At 45.0% G+C, this 20,841-nt stretch overlaps 4 protein-coding genes across 12 annotated transcripts in view; 3 read left to right on the forward strand and 1 right to left on the reverse strand.

Annotated features, from left to right (window-relative positions):
• The window catches only part of LOC129753543 (protein winged eye-like), a 531,910-nt gene that overhangs the window by 243,890 nt on the left and 267,179 nt on the right, over positions 1-20,841 (forward strand). The window lies entirely within an intron of this gene.
• The window catches only part of LOC129753567 (40S ribosomal protein S25), a 458,367-nt gene that overhangs the window by 11,609 nt on the left and 425,917 nt on the right, over positions 1-20,841 (reverse strand). The window lies entirely within an intron of this gene.
• On the forward strand, positions 6,107-13,377 carry LOC129753555 (zinc transporter 7). The gene is made up of 3 exons (XM_055749388.1): positions 6,107-6,284; positions 6,461-6,743; positions 12,133-13,377. Exons 2-3 carry the CDS (start codon positions 6,563-6,565, stop codon positions 13,068-13,070), a joined length of 1,119 nt encoding a protein of 372 aa, XP_055605363.1. The 5' UTR covers positions 6,107-6,284; positions 6,461-6,562; the 3' UTR covers positions 13,071-13,377.
• Positions 19,141-20,633, forward strand: LOC129753556 (uncharacterized). Its single transcript, XM_055749389.1, has 2 exons — positions 19,141-20,490; positions 20,551-20,633. The coding sequence occupies exon 1, from the start codon at positions 19,265-19,267 to the stop codon at positions 20,264-20,266; it is 1,002 nt and encodes a 333-aa protein (XP_055605364.1). The 5' UTR covers positions 19,141-19,264; the 3' UTR covers positions 20,267-20,490; positions 20,551-20,633.

The following is a 20,841-nucleotide window of genomic DNA, read 5'->3' on the forward strand; positions in this document are numbered from 1 at the left end:
CAGATATCCCGGACGCAGCCCAGCAGCATAAAACTGACAGGCAGGGGCTAGCATGCAACAGAGGGCAGCATGAGCGTGCTATAATGGAGCAGGGCCGCAGTAAGGATGAAAGGATCACGGAGCAAGAGGCAAGAGAAAGGGTCAGCAACGAAGGGAGGGGCGGTCATCGGTCGGGTATGAGCGGCATTGTGCTGGTCCAAAATGGCCATTTCATGGTGCAACGCTGAGAACGAAAGGTTGAAGGCTAGTCGTTTTATCTTAGCTAATATTACCATCGCTTACGCTGTTCCGAAAAGCATAGTTAAGGCGCAGTAAGCCAAACAGCAGTTCGCACCGTGAAAACCTATTTCAAGTGTGCGTGAAAAACCGGCCAGGACCCCGAGGTTTTAGTTCGAGACTTCTACCGCTCGTGTTCCTCCAAAATCCTTCAAAGGCCTACCAGAAGTGCCTCCGAGGAACCCTAGCTGCCCGCCGTAGCCACTTGGTAAGCTCCACCCGCCGTGCCGAAGTCCGGCGCCACGAACCCACCTAAGCCACGAGTGTGCCTCCTCCAACAGCTACGAGGAGACACGGGACAACCGACGGTGTGAGAAGGGGTGAACCAAAGACTAAGGGCCCGAAGCAGAAGAGTAAGGTAGGAGAGTAATTGCACAGTCACTGGGGGATAGTTGGAAGATTGTCGACAAGTCGGAATAAAGGTTGGCGAGCGAAGCTCGAAATTGAATTTACTAGCGTTTCCTTGTAGTTTTTGATTGACGAAAAGCCGACCCTGAGGCTTATCGAAGTGCTGGGTAGTGCTGGGCAGTAGCTAACCCTTGGTTACAATGTTTATTTTTAAAATGCTTGTTTCTTTCATATTTTTCATCTGATCGCAATCATGCCCTCCACGAAGTTTGTAAGAAATGCACAATCTTTACCTTTGTTCAATGTATCAAGTGTCTTAATTAAATATTTTTAGTAATAATTATTTTATCTCCCATCTTAGTAAATTAATCATTTATTTTTCAATAGAATATGAAAGCTTTTGTTGCATTGATAAATTGCTTCGAAGACATCAAGTTGCGTTTACCGTTAAGCCGCTATTAATATTGATCGCTTCATTTGGTTCATGAAAAGTAACCTAGCTAGGCGAATATGATTGGTTCACACATTCAAAGAGGGCCCAGCTGAACGATTTTTCTAAGTTTGATCCTGTCACGACTTTGCGGAACGAATGAGTGTGGAACGAATGGTGAAAGAAAGGAGAAGACATTCACAGCAGCGTTGCCACATTTAAATCTGTGTTCTCGGCCCAAAAAATCTTTTTAATCTGTATAAAATCTCAAAAAATCTGTATTGAAATCTGTATCAAAAATTTTCATTCCGGATACTTACGCTGAACTACGGCGATCTTTTTATATTGCGTAGCGCACTCATTTGGACTACGCTGCTCATTACTGCGGGCTACTATTTGTGCGACATGTCAAACCAGCGTTAAACCTGATATTTTGTATACGCGAACCGTTTTTGGTTTTACTTTGTCCGATTAATTGTAACGTACAAAATACAAGCCCGCTATGTGTGAAAAAAAAAGGTCACGCCAAGTTTTAGGTCGATAAATTCCGTTAAATATAATGATCTGTGTGCTTCTGGGGTTTAACAATCAGTCGGGATTTGAACATTGTGTCAATAGTCTTTACCATTAAAAGTTACATTTCCTATAATGCATTGACCAAGGTATATGATTCATAACCACAGGTTTTTAAACTTTCTTTCTTTCTTCTTGCATGTTGTTTTGCATTGTAACGGTTCCGAACTCTAATCTGGAAGCTTTTCTTCTTATTTGCAAGTCTGATAATTGATGGATGATTGAATCATAAAATTATTATTGATTGACTCTAAGTATAATCAAAATATCTTGGAAAATCTCTGATTTTCTGAATATCTGTATGAAATCTGTATAAATTTCCAATTATCTGTAATCTGTATATACAGATTCTGTATTACAAAATTTACAAAAAATCTGTATACTTACAGAAAAATCTGTATATGTGGTAACACTGATTCACAGTCAACATGAAGGTCATCCTCTCCATGCTGAGTACATTTCATTGACTGACGAAGGAGATGAAAGTGACAGCTTTTTCTCTCACATTCAATCCGCTCTCTGTCAATGACTGTGAATGTTTCGAGCACTGAACAGGAGTAGCAAGGACGGGTCGGTCTCGACAGTTATGTAGTTTATGTATAATGAGAATAACAGAAGAATAGAATAATAATTGTAAAATTTTGATGCCGAGTTGAAATTTTATAAAAAATCTCGTAGATTAAATAATATATAAAATAAATTTAATAAAAATATATAAAATAAATTTCTCTCCGTGATTGTGTAGATACGAAAGTTATTATATAAACTCTAGAACAAAAACACTTACTATATGTTAGGGCGTGAAACACCATACAACAAAACCGCTGGGCTCACTGCTGGCAGCCTATTGTCAGCTGATCGACGCGCCAACCAGCGGGATGAAAACACAAACACGTGTGCTTTTATTATTGTTGTCCAAGCGAGTCGCACGTACCTTTTAACTTCGTCAATAAAAGTCCAGTTTAAGTATGCAAATCTTGCGTGTATTTTAATTCGTGTATCCGCATTTCCCGGTACATAACAGTGGCGACGAGTCGGTCGTGTAATTCACGCGAAATTCGTGAAATTACTTCCCCCACGCGGAAACGACGTCGGTGTGAGATGAATTCGAGTGATCATAACCACACTCCGGATCCAATCGCTGGATCAAATTCAACCATCAACGGTCTCCCAAGTGGACAGCAGTTCCACCCGGCTGGCATGCAGCAAAGTTTTATTCGCCCCACACAGTTCGGTCAGCAGCCACCGACGGGACTTCTCCTACAGTTCCCCGGCCAACAGCAACAGCAGCAGCAGTCGGCGCAATCATCATCACACCACCTCTCAACATCCGATGCACTTCTCACCCAGCTCCTCCAACAGCAACAAGCATTTGCCACACAAATGCTCAACCAGCAGCAGGAATTTATGCGACAGCAGCAGGAAATGTTCCTCCGTGCGATGTCGTCGCTCAGCGTACAGGTACCGTCAAATCCTGAAGTGATTCTTGATTCGCTGTCAAATCACATCAAGGAATTCAGGTACGATCCGGACAACAACATCACTTTTGCTGCTTGGTACGCGAGATACACAGATCTGTTCGAGCAAGATGCTTCCCGTCTCGACAACGAAGCAAAAGTCCGTTTGCTTCTCAGGAAGCTGGGTGCTGCTGAACACGAACGGTACGTGAATTTTATTCTCCCCAAACTGCCGAAAGATTACCCATTCGACGAAACCGTGCGAAAATTGGGAATCTTGTTTGGTGCGGCTGAATCACTCATCAGCAAACGGTATCGGTGCCTGCAAACAACAAAATCACCCTCCGAAGATTTTGTTGCCTTTTCGTGCAGGGTAAACAAAAACAGCGTTGATTTCGAGCTGAGCAAATTGACCGAGGAGCAGTTTAAGTGCTTGCTGTTTGTTTGCGGGTTGAAGTCAGAGTGCGATGCCGACGTAAGTACCAGACTGCTAGCGAAGATCGAAGATCGGAACGACGTTACCCTGGAGCAGCTTTCGGAAGACTGCCAGCGGCTGATGTGCCTCAAACGGGATACAGCCATGATCGAGGGGACTACCGGACCAGCAGTGCAGTTCGTGGAGCGAAATCAGCAGCGATTTTCAAGTTCGCGTGTGACGTCAACGTCAATGGCCAGCAGCGCCGCGGCACATTCTATGTGGTCGACAAATCGCTTAACGTGCTTGGGATCGATTTGCTCGACGCATTTGGACTCTGGTCTGTGCCAATTTCATCTTTTTGCGACAAGATCACCAAACCGTCCACATCATTGAAGCAGCATAAACCAGCACTTCACCACAGCACCTTTCCATCCACAATCGAACGGTCTGGCCGAACGATGTGTGGACACGTTAGCGAGCCATTCGGGAATTACAAGAGGGGAGAAGTTCGGTACCAATGATACCTCCAGCGACACCGAACAATCTTGGTCAAGATCCAGGACAGTCTCCAGATTTTCCACCGATGTCCCGTTGCTCTTTATATCTCCCACTCCTCACCACCAAGAGTTTAAATATCTAGGACTACATTTCGATGATACCTTAAGCTGGGCAGCCCATATAGAGCATCTTAAACGAACACTCGCTCCGGTCGTTGGTGCCATATGGAAAATTTCTGCGTTCATTCCAACCCACTGGCTGAAAAATGTATATTTTGCGCTGTTTCACTCGAGACTACAATATCTGGTGTCACTATGGGGTAAAGCCTGTAAAAGCCGCCTAAGGGAGTTACAGGCCATGCAGAATAGAGCGCTAAAGGCTGTCTTTAGATTGCCGTATTTGTACCCTTCCGAACTGTTGTATAGTATGGACGATTCAGTACTTCCCATACGAGGTGCCCAGGAATTTCAAACTCTGGTATATACCCACAAACTCCTAACAAGCAGGGATTCCCATCACAACATGCACTTCGAAAGAATATCGTCTCACCGCTCGTCCAGAAATGCAAATCACCTTCGTCTGCTCAGGGTTAGAACAGAATTTGGAAAGAAGAAACCCAGTTACTTCGCAAGTAAACTATACAACAATCTACCAGACACATTAAAGCAATGCCCAACGTCCTCCCGTTTCAAATCACAACTGCTGTCGATCTGCAAGCAAAACATCCATCGTTTCCTCCGCTAGTATCTTCTTGCCTTGCCACATAGCTAAAAAAATTGTTATTCTTTTTATTCTCGCCCCTCCACCCAGACCACCGCCGCCCACAAGCCACTCCATCCAGCCGCCACCGCCAATCATCAAAACACCTCATCACCCTCCACCGCCACCACCACAACGCTGCAAACTAATGAATATACCACAACTCTATATTAAAAAATTGTGAAATAGCCTACGAGTAGTCCCTACCATTCCTTCAAAGAGCGATAATTTGCTCACTGGAATGGTTTTACATTTTGTGAAAAAAAAAATTGTATTGAAATGAATTGTTAAACTGTTTTGATAGGGTTTTGTGCCTGTTGGAGAAGAGGCTTGGAATAAGCTTAACTCCACTGGGCTTTCCCTATCCGAGGAAAAAATAAATAAAAAAAAAAAAAAAAAAAAAAAAAAAAAGCTCTGCTGATATGGTAGGGTTCCAGTCTGCCACCGATCAAACAGCTGTCCAGGTGTCTCGTCGTTCTTCTTGGACCAGAAGACCGCCGATCCGGATTAACCAGCACCAGCTGTATTAAGGGAGGAGATGTTAGGGCGTGAAACACCATACAACAAAACCGCTGGGCTCACTGCTGGCAGCCTATTGTCAGCTGATCGACGCGCCAACCAGCGGGATGAAAACACAAACACGTGTGCTTTTATTATTGTTGTCCAAGCGAGTCGCACGTACCTTTTAACTTCGTCAATAAAAGTCCAGTTTAAGTATGCAAATCTCGCGTGTATTTTAATTCGTGTATCCGCATTTCCCGGAACATAACACTATACGTTCATAAAACTTTGGAATTTTTCGGTGGTGCCAATTTTGTTAAATTCTCATAAAGCCTTAAAGGCCCATTTCACTTTTCGTGGGAATTCCGTTACGGACTGTCATACCATTTTTACATGGACATGGTGGTGCTTGAACAAAGACACTCAGTTTCCGAAAAAGAACTTCACTGACAAATGGCATAAACAGTTTCATTCAATTTTAAATCAAACAAATATAATTTTTCTTTGTTTGTGATATAAATTTCATTGGCTGCTTTATTTTTACATAACGGATTGTAAAATTATAACAAAACAATGCATTTCTATTCGATTTTTGAAAAAGGCTTAAATTACATCAAAAAAGTGAAGAAATGACATCTTTTTTTCACGACACTTGTGAAAAAATAATAAATCACTCGGTGTTTTAGATTCTGTATACTTTTAGATTTTTTTGCTGTGTGTGTTCAATAACTTCAGGCAAACCAAATTTTTACGAAAAAGGAGCGTGTTGAAACGCAAACTTTGACAGCAATGACGGGCAATGCATGACAATATAATCTGTCATCATTAGTCGTCATCGTCATTACGGTCATTACGGCTTCGCAAAGTTATCAGTCGGTAGGAACGGTTCCTACTTATTATTTTCAGCAAATATTGTGAATAGTGTAAATTTCGAGAAATACACCAGTTCTCTTCGCTAAATCATACAAAAATGAGGATTAAATAAACAGCTACCTAATTGGTGTCGTGAAACAGTTGACATCAGGTAATAAATTGAGTTTTAACTCTATTCAAATGGATAATAAATAGTGAGGCTTTTATCGCAGCTGGAAGAGAACACGTATGCAATAAGCAGCGAATACTCATTGTAAATCCATTATGAATTCGACAAACTTTAAACTGATATTACCATCCCCATTTTTGAATGTTTTGTCGTTCCAGAGTCGCTCCTCATTCAAATTGATATTTGAACAGGAACATTTTGTAATTAACCGGGGGAAGGACGACTTTTTTCCAGGCGCCACCCAAGACAAATTCCTCAAAATGCTACCCTTGACCCATAAAGATAATCGGGGCTTCACATACAAGGTGCGGGAGAAGTTCAACAGTCTATCGCGGTTGATATTTTCGGACCGCAACTCAAGGAACCTGTTTTTGTTCCTGTTGTTGAATTTAAGTTTCGCTTTCGTCGAACTTCTTTATGGCATATGGACTAATAGTTTGGGTAAGTGTATTGAGATAAAAGCAAATCGAAAATTTTATTTTTCATTTCGGTTCTGTGTATTATTCGTAATTTTGTAGTTCTATTCAATTAAAGCGTTCATATGTTTTGAATTAATTCCGGCGCGTAATATTAGATAGGTAGAAAATCAATAAATTACTCCCAGATGTACTTTTTGTTACGAGGGAGAACACGAGAGGTTTACGTTTACAAACTATTATACTTTATTAAAAACGGTTTGGATACAAATATAAAATACGCGTGTGACGATGCCAAGTATCTTCAGAGAACTGATTATAAAGCTACGATGACGCGCCAGATGCTGGGGCACTCACAGGCCACTGCACTTTCGGTTGACAGCTATCGTTGGTGCCCAGTGGGTTCGCACCCAACACCTCCCCTTTTAGTAGAGAGCATAGGGTTCATAACGGACCGGAAGTTTCCGGTTCCTGGTTGACCGACGCTGTAGTTCTGCTTCCGGTACCTCGGTAGTTCGCCCACGATGTCTTGGTACCCTCGGACAGTTCTCGCTGTTTAGCCCACGTTGAAGCTCGACCAGAGTATCGGAGACTGGTTCCACACCGGAAACAGTTGACTGGCTGGTTTCCGGATTGATCGAATCTGACGATGAAGCGTTCGGTGCTAGGCCCCACGTACTGAGGAGCAAATCTAATGGTACCAACTCATGGTGATCGATAAGCTGCGGATCATGATCGTCGAAACGGCTGCGCATTTGGTTGCTGTGAGATCTAACCAATTGTTGACGATCGGGGAGCCACACGTTGTACAGGACGCTGCCTATTCGTTCCAAAACCACACCTGAGATCCAACTCCAATCGTTGCCATGATGGATCTTGGCATAGACTTTGCTCTTGACTTCGAAATGCTTTGGTCTTGCTCCATGCTTTTTGTCGAACTGCAGATTTTGCTTAAAGTTGCTCTCGCCAAAAGTACTGGGTGGAAGAACTAACTCCAACGATGTTCTGAGCCGCTTGCCCAGTAGTGTTTCGGCAGGTGATTTTGCGTTGGGAGCACTCCGGCAGGGTGTCGATCGATAGCAGAGCAGAAAGGTGTCGATAGCTTCTTGAAGTCCTTCCCCTCCTGCTCGAATTTTCTTCACGGTGCGTTTAAACGTGTCGACAAACCTTTCGGCTTGTCCGTTGCTTTGCGGGTGGTAGGGAGCCGTCTTGAGATGTAGGATGCCATTTGTATCGCAGAACTTTTCAAACAGCTCACTGGTGAATTGTGTGCCATTGTCTGACACCAGCACTTCCGGCATGCCAAACCGGGAGAAGATGTTGCGAAGAATTTCAATTGTGGCCGTTGTTGTAATCCGCTTGGTTGCTACCACCTCGGGCCACTTGGAAAGAGAGTCGACAAGCACTAAGAAGTAAGTACTATCGACGGGGCCTGCAAAGTCTACGTGTACTCTCTGCCAGGGCTTTTCCGGAATTGGCCAAGATTTGAGCGATGTTTTCTTATCAGTTTTGGCCACTGACGCGCAATCCTTGCAAGCGCGTACTAGGTTGGTGATGTCGTCATCGATGTTCGGCCAGTACACGTAATTTCGAGCAATGGACCGAGTACGATCGATTCCTGGGTGACCCTTATGAAGCTGGCTCAACACACGCTGCTGGAGCGTCTTAGGGATCACTATTCTTTCTCCGTACATGAGGCAACGTTGAACAATGGAAAAAGAGTCACGCCGAACGTAGAAAGGTTGAAGTTCGGAGTTGATGTTATTTTTGTTTTCCGGCCAGCCTTTGAGGATATGTTGCCGCACCTTCTGTAGAGTCGGGTCGTTTTCAGTCTCTTTGGCAATCACTCGGTATGTGACCGGCAGAAACTCAACCGACTGATCCACGATTGTGAAGATAGACGTTTCTAGCTGTATAGAGGCAATTACAAAATCTTCGTCAGGTTTAACATGGTTATTAATCAAGCGAGATAAAATGTCAGCATGCCCGAAATGTTCAGTAGAAACATGCTCAATTTTAAAATCATACAGCAACATTGTAAGGGCCCACCGTTGCAAACGGTTGGCGGTATAAGCCGGAATGCCTTGCTTGGACCCAAAAATCGCTAAAAGCGGTTTATGGTCCGTTTGAAGAATAAAATGTCTTCCATAAATCATACGGTGGAACTTAGTAACAGCGTAAACCAGGGCCAAAGCCTCTTTTTCAATCTGGCCATACGCTGTTTCGGCGGGAGTTAAACTTCGAGAAGCGTGGTAGATTGCTTTCTCGGAACCATCAGGAAATCTATGCGCAATCCGAGCTCCAATGCCCACATTCGAAGCGTCTGCGGAAACCACAATATCCATGGCCGGATTGTAATGGGTGAGCAAGAGCGGGGACTGAAGGATAACCTTAAAACGATCGAAGGAGCGCTGACATTCCTCCGACCATCGAAACGATGTACCTTTCTTGAGCAGGTCGTCTAACGGCTGACGTAAGGTGCGCATTTCCCGGATGAATTTCCCATAGTAATTAATTGCTCCCAGGTAAGACCTGAGAGTGGGGACGTCGTGAGGAGGGGGCATGTTGGTGATTGCAGAAATTTTGTCCGGGTCCGGTCGAATTCCTTCGGCATCCAGAAGCTGACCCAGATATCGAATCTGACTCATGAAAAACCGACACTTTTCTATCTTCACCGTAAATCCGTACTCCTGCAACCTTTGCAGAACCAGGGAGATTTTCTGTTTCAGCTCCTTCCGATTACGTCCGCCAATCACGATGTCATCGAGATACGGACAGGTGTGCTGCAGACCACTGAGCATGGCGTCCATAAGATGCTGGAATTGACCGGGAGCAGTTCTTATTCCCGGAGAAAGGCGGTTGAACCGGAACAGTCCTTTGTGGGTGTTGACGACAAGCAGCTTCCGACTTTCTTCATCCACCTCCACCTGAAGGTATGCGTCGGACAAATCGATGTGCCCGAAGATGGTGCAATTTGCCATTCGGGCGAAGATGTCCTCGGGTAATGGTAGTGGGTGGCTATTGGGCTCTAGTGCATTGTTAAGACCGGTGGAAAAATCAGCACAAATCCGAATTGAGCGATTCGGTTTTCGAACAACAACAATGGGCGCAGCCCAATCGGCGTAGGAAACAGGGGTAATGATTCCCAGATCCTGGAGACGTTGAAGTTCATTTTCCACTACTTCTTCCATGCTATATGCAACAGGCCTTTTCGGTTTGAACACGGGCTTGACATCAGGTTTCAGGGTAAGATGCACTTGTGTTTTCTGGCAAAGTCCCATACGTTTGGAAAACACATCAGGGAAAGCTGATTTGAGTTCAGCGATGTCACTGTCTTCTTCTTGGCTGTTCACTAGATTGCAGATGGATGACAGCGGAACATCCCAAAGACCGAACTGATCCATAGCATCTGACCCCAACACATTCAGATTGAGCTTAGCTCCACTCACGTAGCACTTGCCCTGCTTCTTCACGCCGCCAATGCTGATGGTTGCCGAAAACATAGCTGTTAAATTTAGTTTGCTTCCGGATGCTGTTTTGGCTGCGCAATCAGGTGGGGTTGTAGGGGGACACCCGACTTTGGCCCAATTCGCTTCCGAAACTATTGTTATGTCGGAACCTGAATCGAGCTGGAGCTGAATTGGAACCCCATTGATTTCCACTTGTGTGTAACGACGTCCGTGTGTTACGCTTCCAACAGAAACACTTTTGTTGTAACGCTTTTCACTTTTGCTGAAACGTTGTTTGTTGTTGTGTTGCTTCGGTCGGGCTTTCGATGAGAAGCAGGCGCAGTAACCTTCACGGTGGCCTACTTTGTTGCACTCCCGACACTTATGCGCTTTGAAATTGCACTCGTTGGAAAAATGCATCCCGCCGCAAGCCCAGCACGGTGATTTCGGATTACCACTGGGAATTCGCTCGTCGAATTTCCGCCTTTTCGGCTGCTGATGGTCCGTCCGAACAGCTTGCGATGCACAGGTGGAGGTGGATGGCTGATTTCCAATTAGCACTGTGTCTTGTTTCAGGTTCAAAACACTTTTACACTCCTCCACTACTTTTTCCAACGTGATATCATGTGTTTCATTGATCTTCGACAGCAGTCTCATTCGAATATCAGAGTCTTTTGCTGCTTTTAACCCGCACACAAAAATTAGGCACTTAAACTGATCTTCTTTGAGTTCTTGCAGTTTAAAGTCCACACAAGCACGATTCACTTTGCACGAATAACTGATGAAGTCTTCATTTTCGTCTTTGATTGTTTGTAAACACTGATATCGACGATGGAAAGTAGACACTGGTGTTCCAAAGATGGCTTTCAGCTTCGTGACAGTTGCGTCAAAGGAGAACTCTTTGGAGAGCTTCGGCAAGATGTATGACGTGTAGCGCTCATGAGCCGCTGGGTTGAGTTTCCGAAGAAGAAGACGTACTTTGGCGGCATCGTCCAATTGTGCCGCGTCTTTCTCAAAGAGATCCGCGTAACGAGAAAACCACGAGTCGAAGGTGCACTGATTCGCCGGTTCGTATACGAACTCAGTGATGTTACTAGCCAATGAATCCAACACTAGCTCATTCCTCGAAGTGCCACGGACCGAATTCTGGATGATGTTGATTTGGTCCGAGAGCTGTGACATCAGCTTATTCTGATTGTTGAGGATGTGCAAAATGGTCTCTTGGAACGATGGACCCGACGGTGGAATACTTGCCGGTCCATTGGTAGCCATTTTGTAGCACTGCTAACCACGTTGATTTACGGCGATGGAGAATTACACTTTTGCCGGGTTTTCGCGGAACGGAGAAATAACACGACGTTTTCCGTAGACTCGTCGCCAGTTTGTTACGAGGGAGAACACGAGAGGTTTACGTTTACAAACTATTATACTTTATTAAAAACGGTTTGGATACAAATATAAAATACGCGTGTGACGATGCCAAGTATCTTCAGAGAACTGATTATAAAGCTACGATGACGCGCCAGATGCTGGGGCACTCACAGGCCACTGCACTTTCGGTTGACAGCTATCGTTGGTGCCCAGTGGGTTCGCACCCAACACTTTTCTACTTACATGTTTCCTAAAATTCAATTCATTTTACAGCTTATGGGAAACATTTTTTTGTTTCGTTAGTGTTTAAAATAAGTTAGTTACACTTTTGCACTAATTGAGAAAACAATGTTTGAAGCATTAAGAAACATCAGCGGTTTCAACAAGGTATTATAAATAAAAGAGTTTTGAATGCTTATCGAGATTAGTATAAAGTGTATTGTATCTTGATTCCCCCTAAACAAGCTTAATAAAGCCTGGTTGGACTGGAAAAATGAATATACTAATTAATAACTAATATTTATGAATAATAAACATTTAAACAACAAGAACATGATGGTTAACTATACAACTGACTGCCTCCCTCTTCCACAGGTCTGATCTCCGATTCCTTCCACATGTTCTTCGATTGTACTGGTCTGCTCGCTGGCTTAGCTGCTTCAGTTATAACCAAATGGAAGGCAAACGAAAAATACTCGTACGGTTACGTGCGAGCAGAAGTTCTGGCTGGTTTTGTCAACAGTTTGTTCTTGCTTTTTATTGCGTTTTTCATCATGTCGGAGGCCGTGGAGCGAGCCATTGAGCCTCCAGAGGTAAAGCACGAACGTTTGTTCGTTGTTTCGGTGCTCGGATTGTTGGTCAATCTGGTTGGTATTTTTGCATTCCATCATGGTGGACATGGTCATAGTCACGGTGGCCACGGACATAGCCATGGCGGTGGAGGACATGGCCATTCTCATGGTGGATCTAATGACACTCAAAACTTGTTGGCTAACCACAATCATCACGGACACAGCCATGGAGCAGACGATCATCATCACCATCACGGCTCGTCTTCGGTCACTGTGGAACCAAATCTAAGCTCAAATAACTCCCAAATTATGCGTGGCGTCTTCCTGCACATATTGGCCGATACTCTCGGTTCCGTGGGCGTTATTATCTCTGCCGTGCTTATGCAATTGTTTGGCTGGATGCGTGCAGATCCGATTTGCAGTATGTTCATTGCGCTAACCATCGGTTTGAGTACCCTTTCGCTGATTAAGGAGTCCGTCATGGTTCTGATGCAACGACAACCGGTATCTTTGGATAGACAGCTGGCCCAGTGCTATCAGAAAGTGACGGGTTTAGCAGGAGTTTACAGCGTACAGGAACCACACTTCTGGACTCTCTGCAGTGATGTGTACGTCGGATCCATCAAACTGGAGGTTTCGAAAAACGTCGATCCACGCTACGTTGTGCAGCATACGCGAATGATTTTCGAAGCGATCGGGGTGCGACAAATCAACATTCAATTGGACTACGCTGCGATGTGATAGAAAGAGTAAGTATTCTTCCCCATTTGTTTTTCACTGTGTTGTATCCTTTGTGAGTCCTGTGGAATTTTGCGAGTTAATGCGAGAGAAAGAACGAGTCCTACTGTTAGGCGTGCTTTGTTGAAGCACGGAAAAGCGAACATCAAAATAGTAAAGTATGATATTTAATGTGCATTTACTGAGCGACAGTAAATTAAACAATTCCAACTATTTTGTTTTCTCCTAAGATTATTTTAAAACGAATACTACAAACATTGAGGACTTAATTTTATATACAACTTTGTTTCAATAGAGAAATGCCAGTAGATTTTGTTGTTAACTTTAAATGATCCGAAACATCCATGAGTTGTCTTTTTTGAGCAGTATTGAATAGGTAGTTAAACTTTGACATTCTTTATTCAATGTGTTCACTACAAGAGATTAACTATATTGTTACTGCCATCTTTCATTCTTACTACGGTCCAATTGCAAATTTAAAAAATGCATTGCATGCAAAGGTCCTTGTTGCGGCAAGAGTGGAGAAAACCGAGTGCTGCCTGTAGCTGTCATCAGATTGACATTTCGATCTGGCAACATTGACCGTTGGAGCGGGGGCAGAGTGAAAATTTATCTTTGTTGAGAAAGTACCGTTATGATAGTTTTGAGAAAAAGTACCACGCGACGCAACAGTAGAAAAGTTTGTTGATTTAGTGCGGCATTAAGAGGTTTTCGGTTGTTTTAAAGTTAGAAGATTTGTGAACCTTTATTGTACCAGCTGGAGGGACAAGTAAGTTGTCTAGATGTAGATTAGAACTATTTCCTTTATTCATTTTGATTGTTCGCACAGATTCGTAGCCAGGACAAATTTAGATTTGCCTTTGATCGAGGTGTAAAGCCATTATTGTTGTTGTGAACATTTAGCGTTGCGGTGAGTACTAAATATTTGAATAACTCTGTAAAGCATTATAAATTAATTCTAAACCATAAAACAGGTTAGGCCAACGGCGAAAATTATAAAGTTGCTAGGTTTCGTTTGGCTTGGGGAGGTCGACTAAATGTAAGTCTAGCTTATCCATTTACATAACCTCATTCTGATGATTTTGTATTTTGTATTTTTAGTCTTGAAGTATTTCTATACACCAGTTTTGTATTGGTACAAATATACTGTCGGAACTCGACCCAATCCCCTGTTTTTACTGACCTACGGCAACAATTCTTCAAGAATTTACACGATGGCCACTGAGATGAGTTCCAGCGATTATTACAACACCATCGATCTGGAAAATGCATTCAGCTGTGTGGCATGTGATAAGCCGGATTCAGCCGACAATGTTGTCGCTTGCGATCGGTGCTCCAATTGGTGGCACTTTTCCTGTGCCGGAGTAGGTGATGATATAAAAAACAAACCATGGATGTGTACAAAATGCCTTCCGACAAAAACCGCTTCTATTCGGACCTCGTCCTCCGTCCGTAAGGCAAAACTCGCGCTGAAGTTGAAGTAACTGGAGGAGGAACAGGAGCTGGAAAAAAGGTATATCGCAACACGATACAAATTGATGAGCGATTTGATGGAGGAAGACGATTCACACAGCAGCCGGTCACAGGAAATAGAATTGCCGAAAGAAAAGTCGCAGCGAACTGCGAACTGGGTGGCTAGCCAAACACATTCTGACACGGAAGGTGCAGTCGGTGGACAGATTCCACGCGACATCCAGAATGTTCCTTATGGAGAGGTGGTCACCAGGAAAGAGGAGCAGTATCAAAAACCGAAAACCGTGCCTACCCTGCAGCAGCAACTACGCGCCTGGCAGGGAAATGAACGACCGTCCGTAATGCAGCTTCAAGAGCTGCAAAATCAATTCAATCTGTGTCGATTGGCATTGACACCCCCTGCAATTGCACAGCAACAGTTGGAAACAGCTTCATTCCCTCCAGCTGAGAAACGAGATGAGCCGATATCTCCACCCAAGCAGCAGTTGGTTCCAACAACAACAACAGTTTGTTCATCAGGTGCAATGGCTCAGTCAGCAAAAGCACCTTTGTTTCCGCAGCCAGTTTTACCGACTATTTCGGAGCGATCCGAGAACAGCGAGGAGCGAGTTAATCAACAACTACCTGAACCTGCTGTTCCGGTTACCCAAGTTGAGTTTCCTGTCGCAAATGTGGAGCGACGAATGAATACTCTTGCGCCAGGTCCATCCAAGTCACAAGCGGCAGCCCGTCAAGTTCTGCAACGAGATTTGCCGCCGTTTTCCGGAGATCCTGTGGACTGGCCGGTATTCATAAGCCAATATAATTACACGACGGAGGCGTGTGGTTTCAGCGAAGGCGAAAATATGATCCGCCTGCAACGATGCCTTAAAGGAGCGGCATGGGAAGCAGTCCGAAGTCGATTGATCTTACCAGCATCGGTTCCTCGTGTCATTCAAGAATTGCGGATGCGCTTTGGTCGTCCGGATCTTTTGGTGCACTCACTAATCGAGCGTGTTAAGGCCACTCCATCTCCGAAAGCGGACCGACTCGAGACACTCATCGAATTCGGGACCGTAGTGCAAGCTCTCTGCGATCACATCATTGCAGCCGAACTAACGGATCATCTGGCCAACCCTAGCCTGCTTAAGGATCTGATCGGAAAACTTCCGACCGAGTACCAGATGCGATGGGCCAGCTATCGAAGGGTGCATGAAGTGGTTAACCTCCAGACGTTTGGAGCGTTTATGGAAGAGGTCGTGACTGATGCCTACAGTGTCACCACCTACAATGCGGAATCAAAACGACATCCGACTAGACGAGAAAAGCACAAAGTAGAACGGAGTTTTGTGCACTCCGATACCGGGGGGAGCTCAGCTGTAAACCCCCGGGGTACGCTCGGAAATTCACAACGAACGATTGCGTGTGCGGTATGCCAAAAGTTGGGGCATCGTGCACGAGACTGTCGTACATTTCAACAGCTATCTGTCGATGAACGGTGGAAGCGGATTCAAGAGCTGGCCCTATGCAGAACGTGCCTGTATGCACATGGTCGACGACCGTGTAATAATAGGAATCGCTGTGGTGTCAACGGTTGCAGTAAACGGCACCATCCTCTCCTGCACCAGTCTGTACCGCCGAAGCCATCCAACAACACACCATCAAGCTCGCCCTCAGAAACTGTCAGCCATCATTCTACTGCTTCATCTTTGCTGTACCGCATAATCCCGATCGTTTTGTACAACGGTAACTCATCGGTTGATACCTTTGCATTCATTGATGAAGGCTCATCATTGACGATGATAGAAACGGAGTTGGCTGATAAACTAGGCTTGAATGGGCGAAAGCAGCCGTTATGCTTGAAGTGGACAAGCAATGTTACGAGAGTGGAAAACGAATCGAAGCGTGTTGGCTTCTCTATTTCGGGAGCAGGTCAAACCAAGCGATACCCACTCGTCAATGTCGGTACCATCCAATCGTTAGATCTTCCGAAACAAACTCTTCCGATCAGCACGATGAAGCAAAAGTTCCCTCATCTTAGAGGATTGCCTATTAAAGGTTTCGAAAACGTTTGTCCACAGCTTCTTATTGGACTCGATAACCTAAAACTTGTTGTCCCTCTCAAGGCGAGAGAAGGAGGTGCTGGAGATCCTACCGCCGTACGCACTCGCTTAGGGTGGTGCGTATATGGTGGTACGCGAGATGACCAGACTCCAACGATTAGTTACCATGTGTGTGAGTGCCAGGACGAAACTCCTTTTGATGAAGCTGCTAAAAGGTTTTTTGCCGTCGAAGAAGAAGGAACCAAAGTATTTCAACCGATTGTCAGCGACGAAGATAAACGAGCGATAAAAATACTGAAGGATACAACAAAAAGGGTCGGAGACAGATTCGAATCGGGGTTACTCTGGAGGTACGACTACGTAGAGTTCCCTGATAGTTACGCCATGTGTTTTGGAAGGCTACAGTGTCTTGAGCGAAAGATGTTGAAGGATCCCCTGTTAAGAGAAAGCATCACACGTCAAATCCGCGAGTACCAACAAAAGGGATATTGTCATCGAGCAACACCTTCTGAGTTAGACACTGCAGATGTCCGTCGTACTTGGTACCTTCCCCTCGGAGCTGTGACCAATCCTAAAAAACCAGGCAAGGTACGGTTGATATGGGATGCGGCCGCCCGAGTCGATGGAATATCGCTAAATACACTGCTGCTGAAGGGCCCGGATCAGCTCACATCCCTACCAGCTGTTTTGTTCAGATTTCGCCAACATCCGGTCGCAGTTTCGGGGGACATAAAGGAGATGTATCATCAAATCCGCATCCGCGAAGAGGATCGGTCGGCGCAGCGATTTTTATGGCGCGACGATCCTGATGTTGATCCTGAAATTTTTGTTATGGACGTCGCCACCTTCGGGTCATCCTGTTCGCCTGCCACGGCACAATTTGTCAAAAATACCAATGCACAGCAGTTCATCGAGGAGTATCCTGACGCCGTCGAAAATATTATTTCCGGCCATTATGTTGACGATTATGTTGCGAGTTTTCGGAGCATTGAACAAGCCCAGCGAATTACCAGTCAAGTAAAGGAGATCCACCTGAAGGGTGGGTTTAAATTGCGTAACTTCTGCTCCAATTGTCCACAAGTTTGGGGATGAATAAACCAACTGGTTTAAAATCCCAAAAAAAAAAAAAAAAAAAAAAAAAAAAATTGTCCACAAGTTGTAGAGCACCTAGGAGAGATGTCATCGGAAACAATTAAAGATTTGAATCCCGGGAAAGGAGAAGCATCCGAACGAGTTCTCGGAATAATCTGGGACACAGCCAAGGACGAATTCAGATTTCCTATGGTTATGCGTGATGACATGGCGTTCCTGATTCAGAACAAATCTACTCCTACGAAACGACAGATTCTGCGATACGTCATGACCATGTTTGATCCACTAGGATTGTTGGCTCCGTATCTCATTTTTGGGAAAATTATAATCCAAGAGGCCTGGCGTAAGAAGCTCAGTTGGGACGAGCCAGTTGACGACGATACTTGCGAATTGTGGCATCGATGGGTTGAAATGCTGAAGCACATTAACAACATAGGAATACAGCGAAGTTACTTCTCGGAAGCTCCTCAGAACATCGAAATCCACACATTTGTGGACGCCAGCGAAGTTGCATATTCATGTGCAGTCTACTTCCGTTACATCAACTCCCGAGGTGGCAGTGAGGTCGCATTGGTGGCCGCTAAGACCAAGGTTGCCCCGCTCAAACCGTGGACTATACCCCGCTTGGAGATCCAAGGATGTGTTCTAGGCGCTCGTTTGACACAGTTTGTCGTTCAAAACCATTCACTGCGAGTTACGAGACGCTGTCTCTGGACCGATTCAAGCACGGCTCTGAGCTGGATCCTGGGAGACCCCCGGAAATATCACCGCTTCGTGGCATTCAGGGTCGCAGAAATCCTGGAGTTGACCAACCGGAACGAATGGAGATGGGTCCCGTCGAAGCAGAACTCTGCCGACGAAGCAACAAAGTGGGGATCAGGCCCTTTCTTTAAAGTGACGAGCATCTGGTATAGTGGACCGGAATTCCTGAGACTGTCCGAGGATCGATGGCCAGTCAGTAAAGTGGTATCGACGACTGAAGAGGAACTACGGGCGTGTTATTCACATCATGATGTGCCCTTTTTCCAACCTGTTATTGACTATCGTCGCTTCTCAAAATGGTGCCGAATTCTACGAACAACAGCATACGTCCACCGTTACATTGCCAACAGACAATTGCCTCCTGAACGTCGCAACTTAGGCTGTCTTACGAGAGCAGAACTGCAGAAGGCTGAACGTTCTTTGTTTATGTTGGCCCAACGCGAAGCATATCCCGATGAAGTTGTAACCCTTAAAAGAAATCTAAAATTGCCGAAGAAGGATCAAATACGTATTGAAAAATCCAGTCGAATCTATCAGCTGACCCCGAGTATCGACGAGTACGGGGTTCTTCGTCTCGACGGAAGAATCGCTGCAGTAAAAGGTGTTAAGAAGGACGCAAAGTTCCCGGTGATACTTCCCAATGAACACTGGATTACCTTTTTGTACATCGATGAATTGCATCGTAGATTTCATCACGCCAACAACGAGACCGTGGTTAATGAAGCACGGCAACGTATTCACGTACCAGCACTACGATCTTTGGTGAGAACAGTAGCGAAGAAATGTCAACAGTGCGCTGTTTACAAGGCTCGACCAGCTATTCCCAGGATGGCACCGCTACCGGTGGCCCGATTGTCGTCGCAAGTCCGTCCCTTTTCGAACGTAGGGCTGGACTACTTTGGTCCGTTAATGGTGCGAGTTGGAAGGAGTAACGTGAAAAGGTGGGTAGCTCTCTTCACGTGCCTTACGGTGAGAGCCGTCCATCTAGAACCTGTTCACAGCTTGACTACCGAATCCTGCATTGCTGCTATACGCCGATTCATCGGCCGAAGAGGTGCCCCAGCCGAAGTGCACAGTGACAATGGGACGAACTTCCAGGGTGCCGAGAAAATACTTCGTCAACAAATCAACTCCGGTGTTGAAGCCACATTCACGAATACTACCACAACGTGGCATTTCATTCCCCCGGCTGCTCCCCATATGGGTGGAGCTTGGGAAAGGATGGTCCGGTCCGTCAAGCAGGCGTTGTTGGAAGCATACCACGATAAACTGGACGACGAGAAACTGCAAACACTACTGGTTGAGGCCGAATCCATCGTCAATAGTAGACCGTTGACGTATTTGCCGTTAGACTCCGCGGAGAGTGAAGCGATTACCCCAAACCACTTCCTGCTGGGTAGTTCCGATGGAGTATGTCAGCCGATCGTTGAAACGGAATGCAGCAGCAAACTACTTAGCTACTCATGGAGTCAGCTTCAGAAGCAGTTGAATACGTTCTGGAAGAGGTGGACTCTTGAGTACCTGCCAACTCTGACGAAACGCACTAAGTGGTTCGGGGAGACGAAACCGATCGAAGCTGGAGCCCTAGTAGTACTGGTAGAGGGCAGTAGGCGAAATGGTTGGACCCGAGGTAGAGTCTTGCAGCTGATAACAAACCCGGATGGTAGATGTCGCCAAGCGTTAGTACAAACTCGAGATGGAGTATTTCGTCGACCGTTGTCTCGCCTAGCAGTCCTGGAGGTTGGAGATGGTTGCGGAACCGAGTCTACCGGATTCCACCGGGGGGAGGATGTTGCGGCAAGAGTGGAGAAAACCGAGTGCTGCCTGTAGCTGTCATCAGATTGACATTTCGATCTGGCAACATTGACCGTTGGAGCGGGGGCAGAGTGAAAATTTATCTTTGTTGAGAAAGTACCGTTATGATAGTTTTGAGAAAAAGTACCACGCGACGCAACAGTAGAAAAGTTTGTTGATTTAGTGCGGCATTAAGAGGTTTTCGGTTGTTTTAAAGTTAGAAGATTTGTGAACCTTTATTGTACCAGCTGGAGGGACAAGTAAGTTGTCTAGATGTAGATTAGAACTATTTCCTTTATTCATTTTGATTGTTCGCACAGATTCGTAGCCAGGACAAATTTAGATTTGCCTTTGATCGAGGTGTAAAGCCATTATTGTTGTTGTGAACATTTAGCGTTGCGGTGAGTACTAAATATTTGAATAACTCTGTAAAGCATTATAAATTAATTCTAAACCATAAAACAGGTTAGGCCAACGGCGAAAATTATAAAGTTGCTAGGTTTCGTTTGGCTTGGGGAGGTCGACTAAATGTAAGTCTAGCTTATCCATTTACATAACCTCATTCTGATGATTTTGTATTTTGTATTTTTAGTCTTGAAGTATTTCTATAC

The sequence above is a fragment of the Uranotaenia lowii genome, chromosome 3 (assembly GCF_029784155.1).
Source record: "Uranotaenia lowii strain MFRU-FL chromosome 3, ASM2978415v1, whole genome shotgun sequence".
Taxonomy (NCBI): Eukaryota; Metazoa; Arthropoda; class Insecta; order Diptera; family Culicidae; genus Uranotaenia; species Uranotaenia lowii.

Coding starts and splice junctions, on each gene's coding strand:
- LOC129753555 (XM_055749388.1), top strand. CDS start 6,563: ATGCTACCCTTGACCCATAAAGATAATCGGGGCTTCACATACAAGGTG. Junction 6,744..12,132: donor CATATGGACTAATAGTTTGG/GTAAGTGTATTG, acceptor CCTCTTCCACAG/GTCTGATCTCCGATTCCTTC.
- LOC129753556 (XM_055749389.1), top strand. CDS start 19,265: ATGGCACCGCTACCGGTGGCCCGATTGTCGTCGCAAGTCCGTCCCTTT.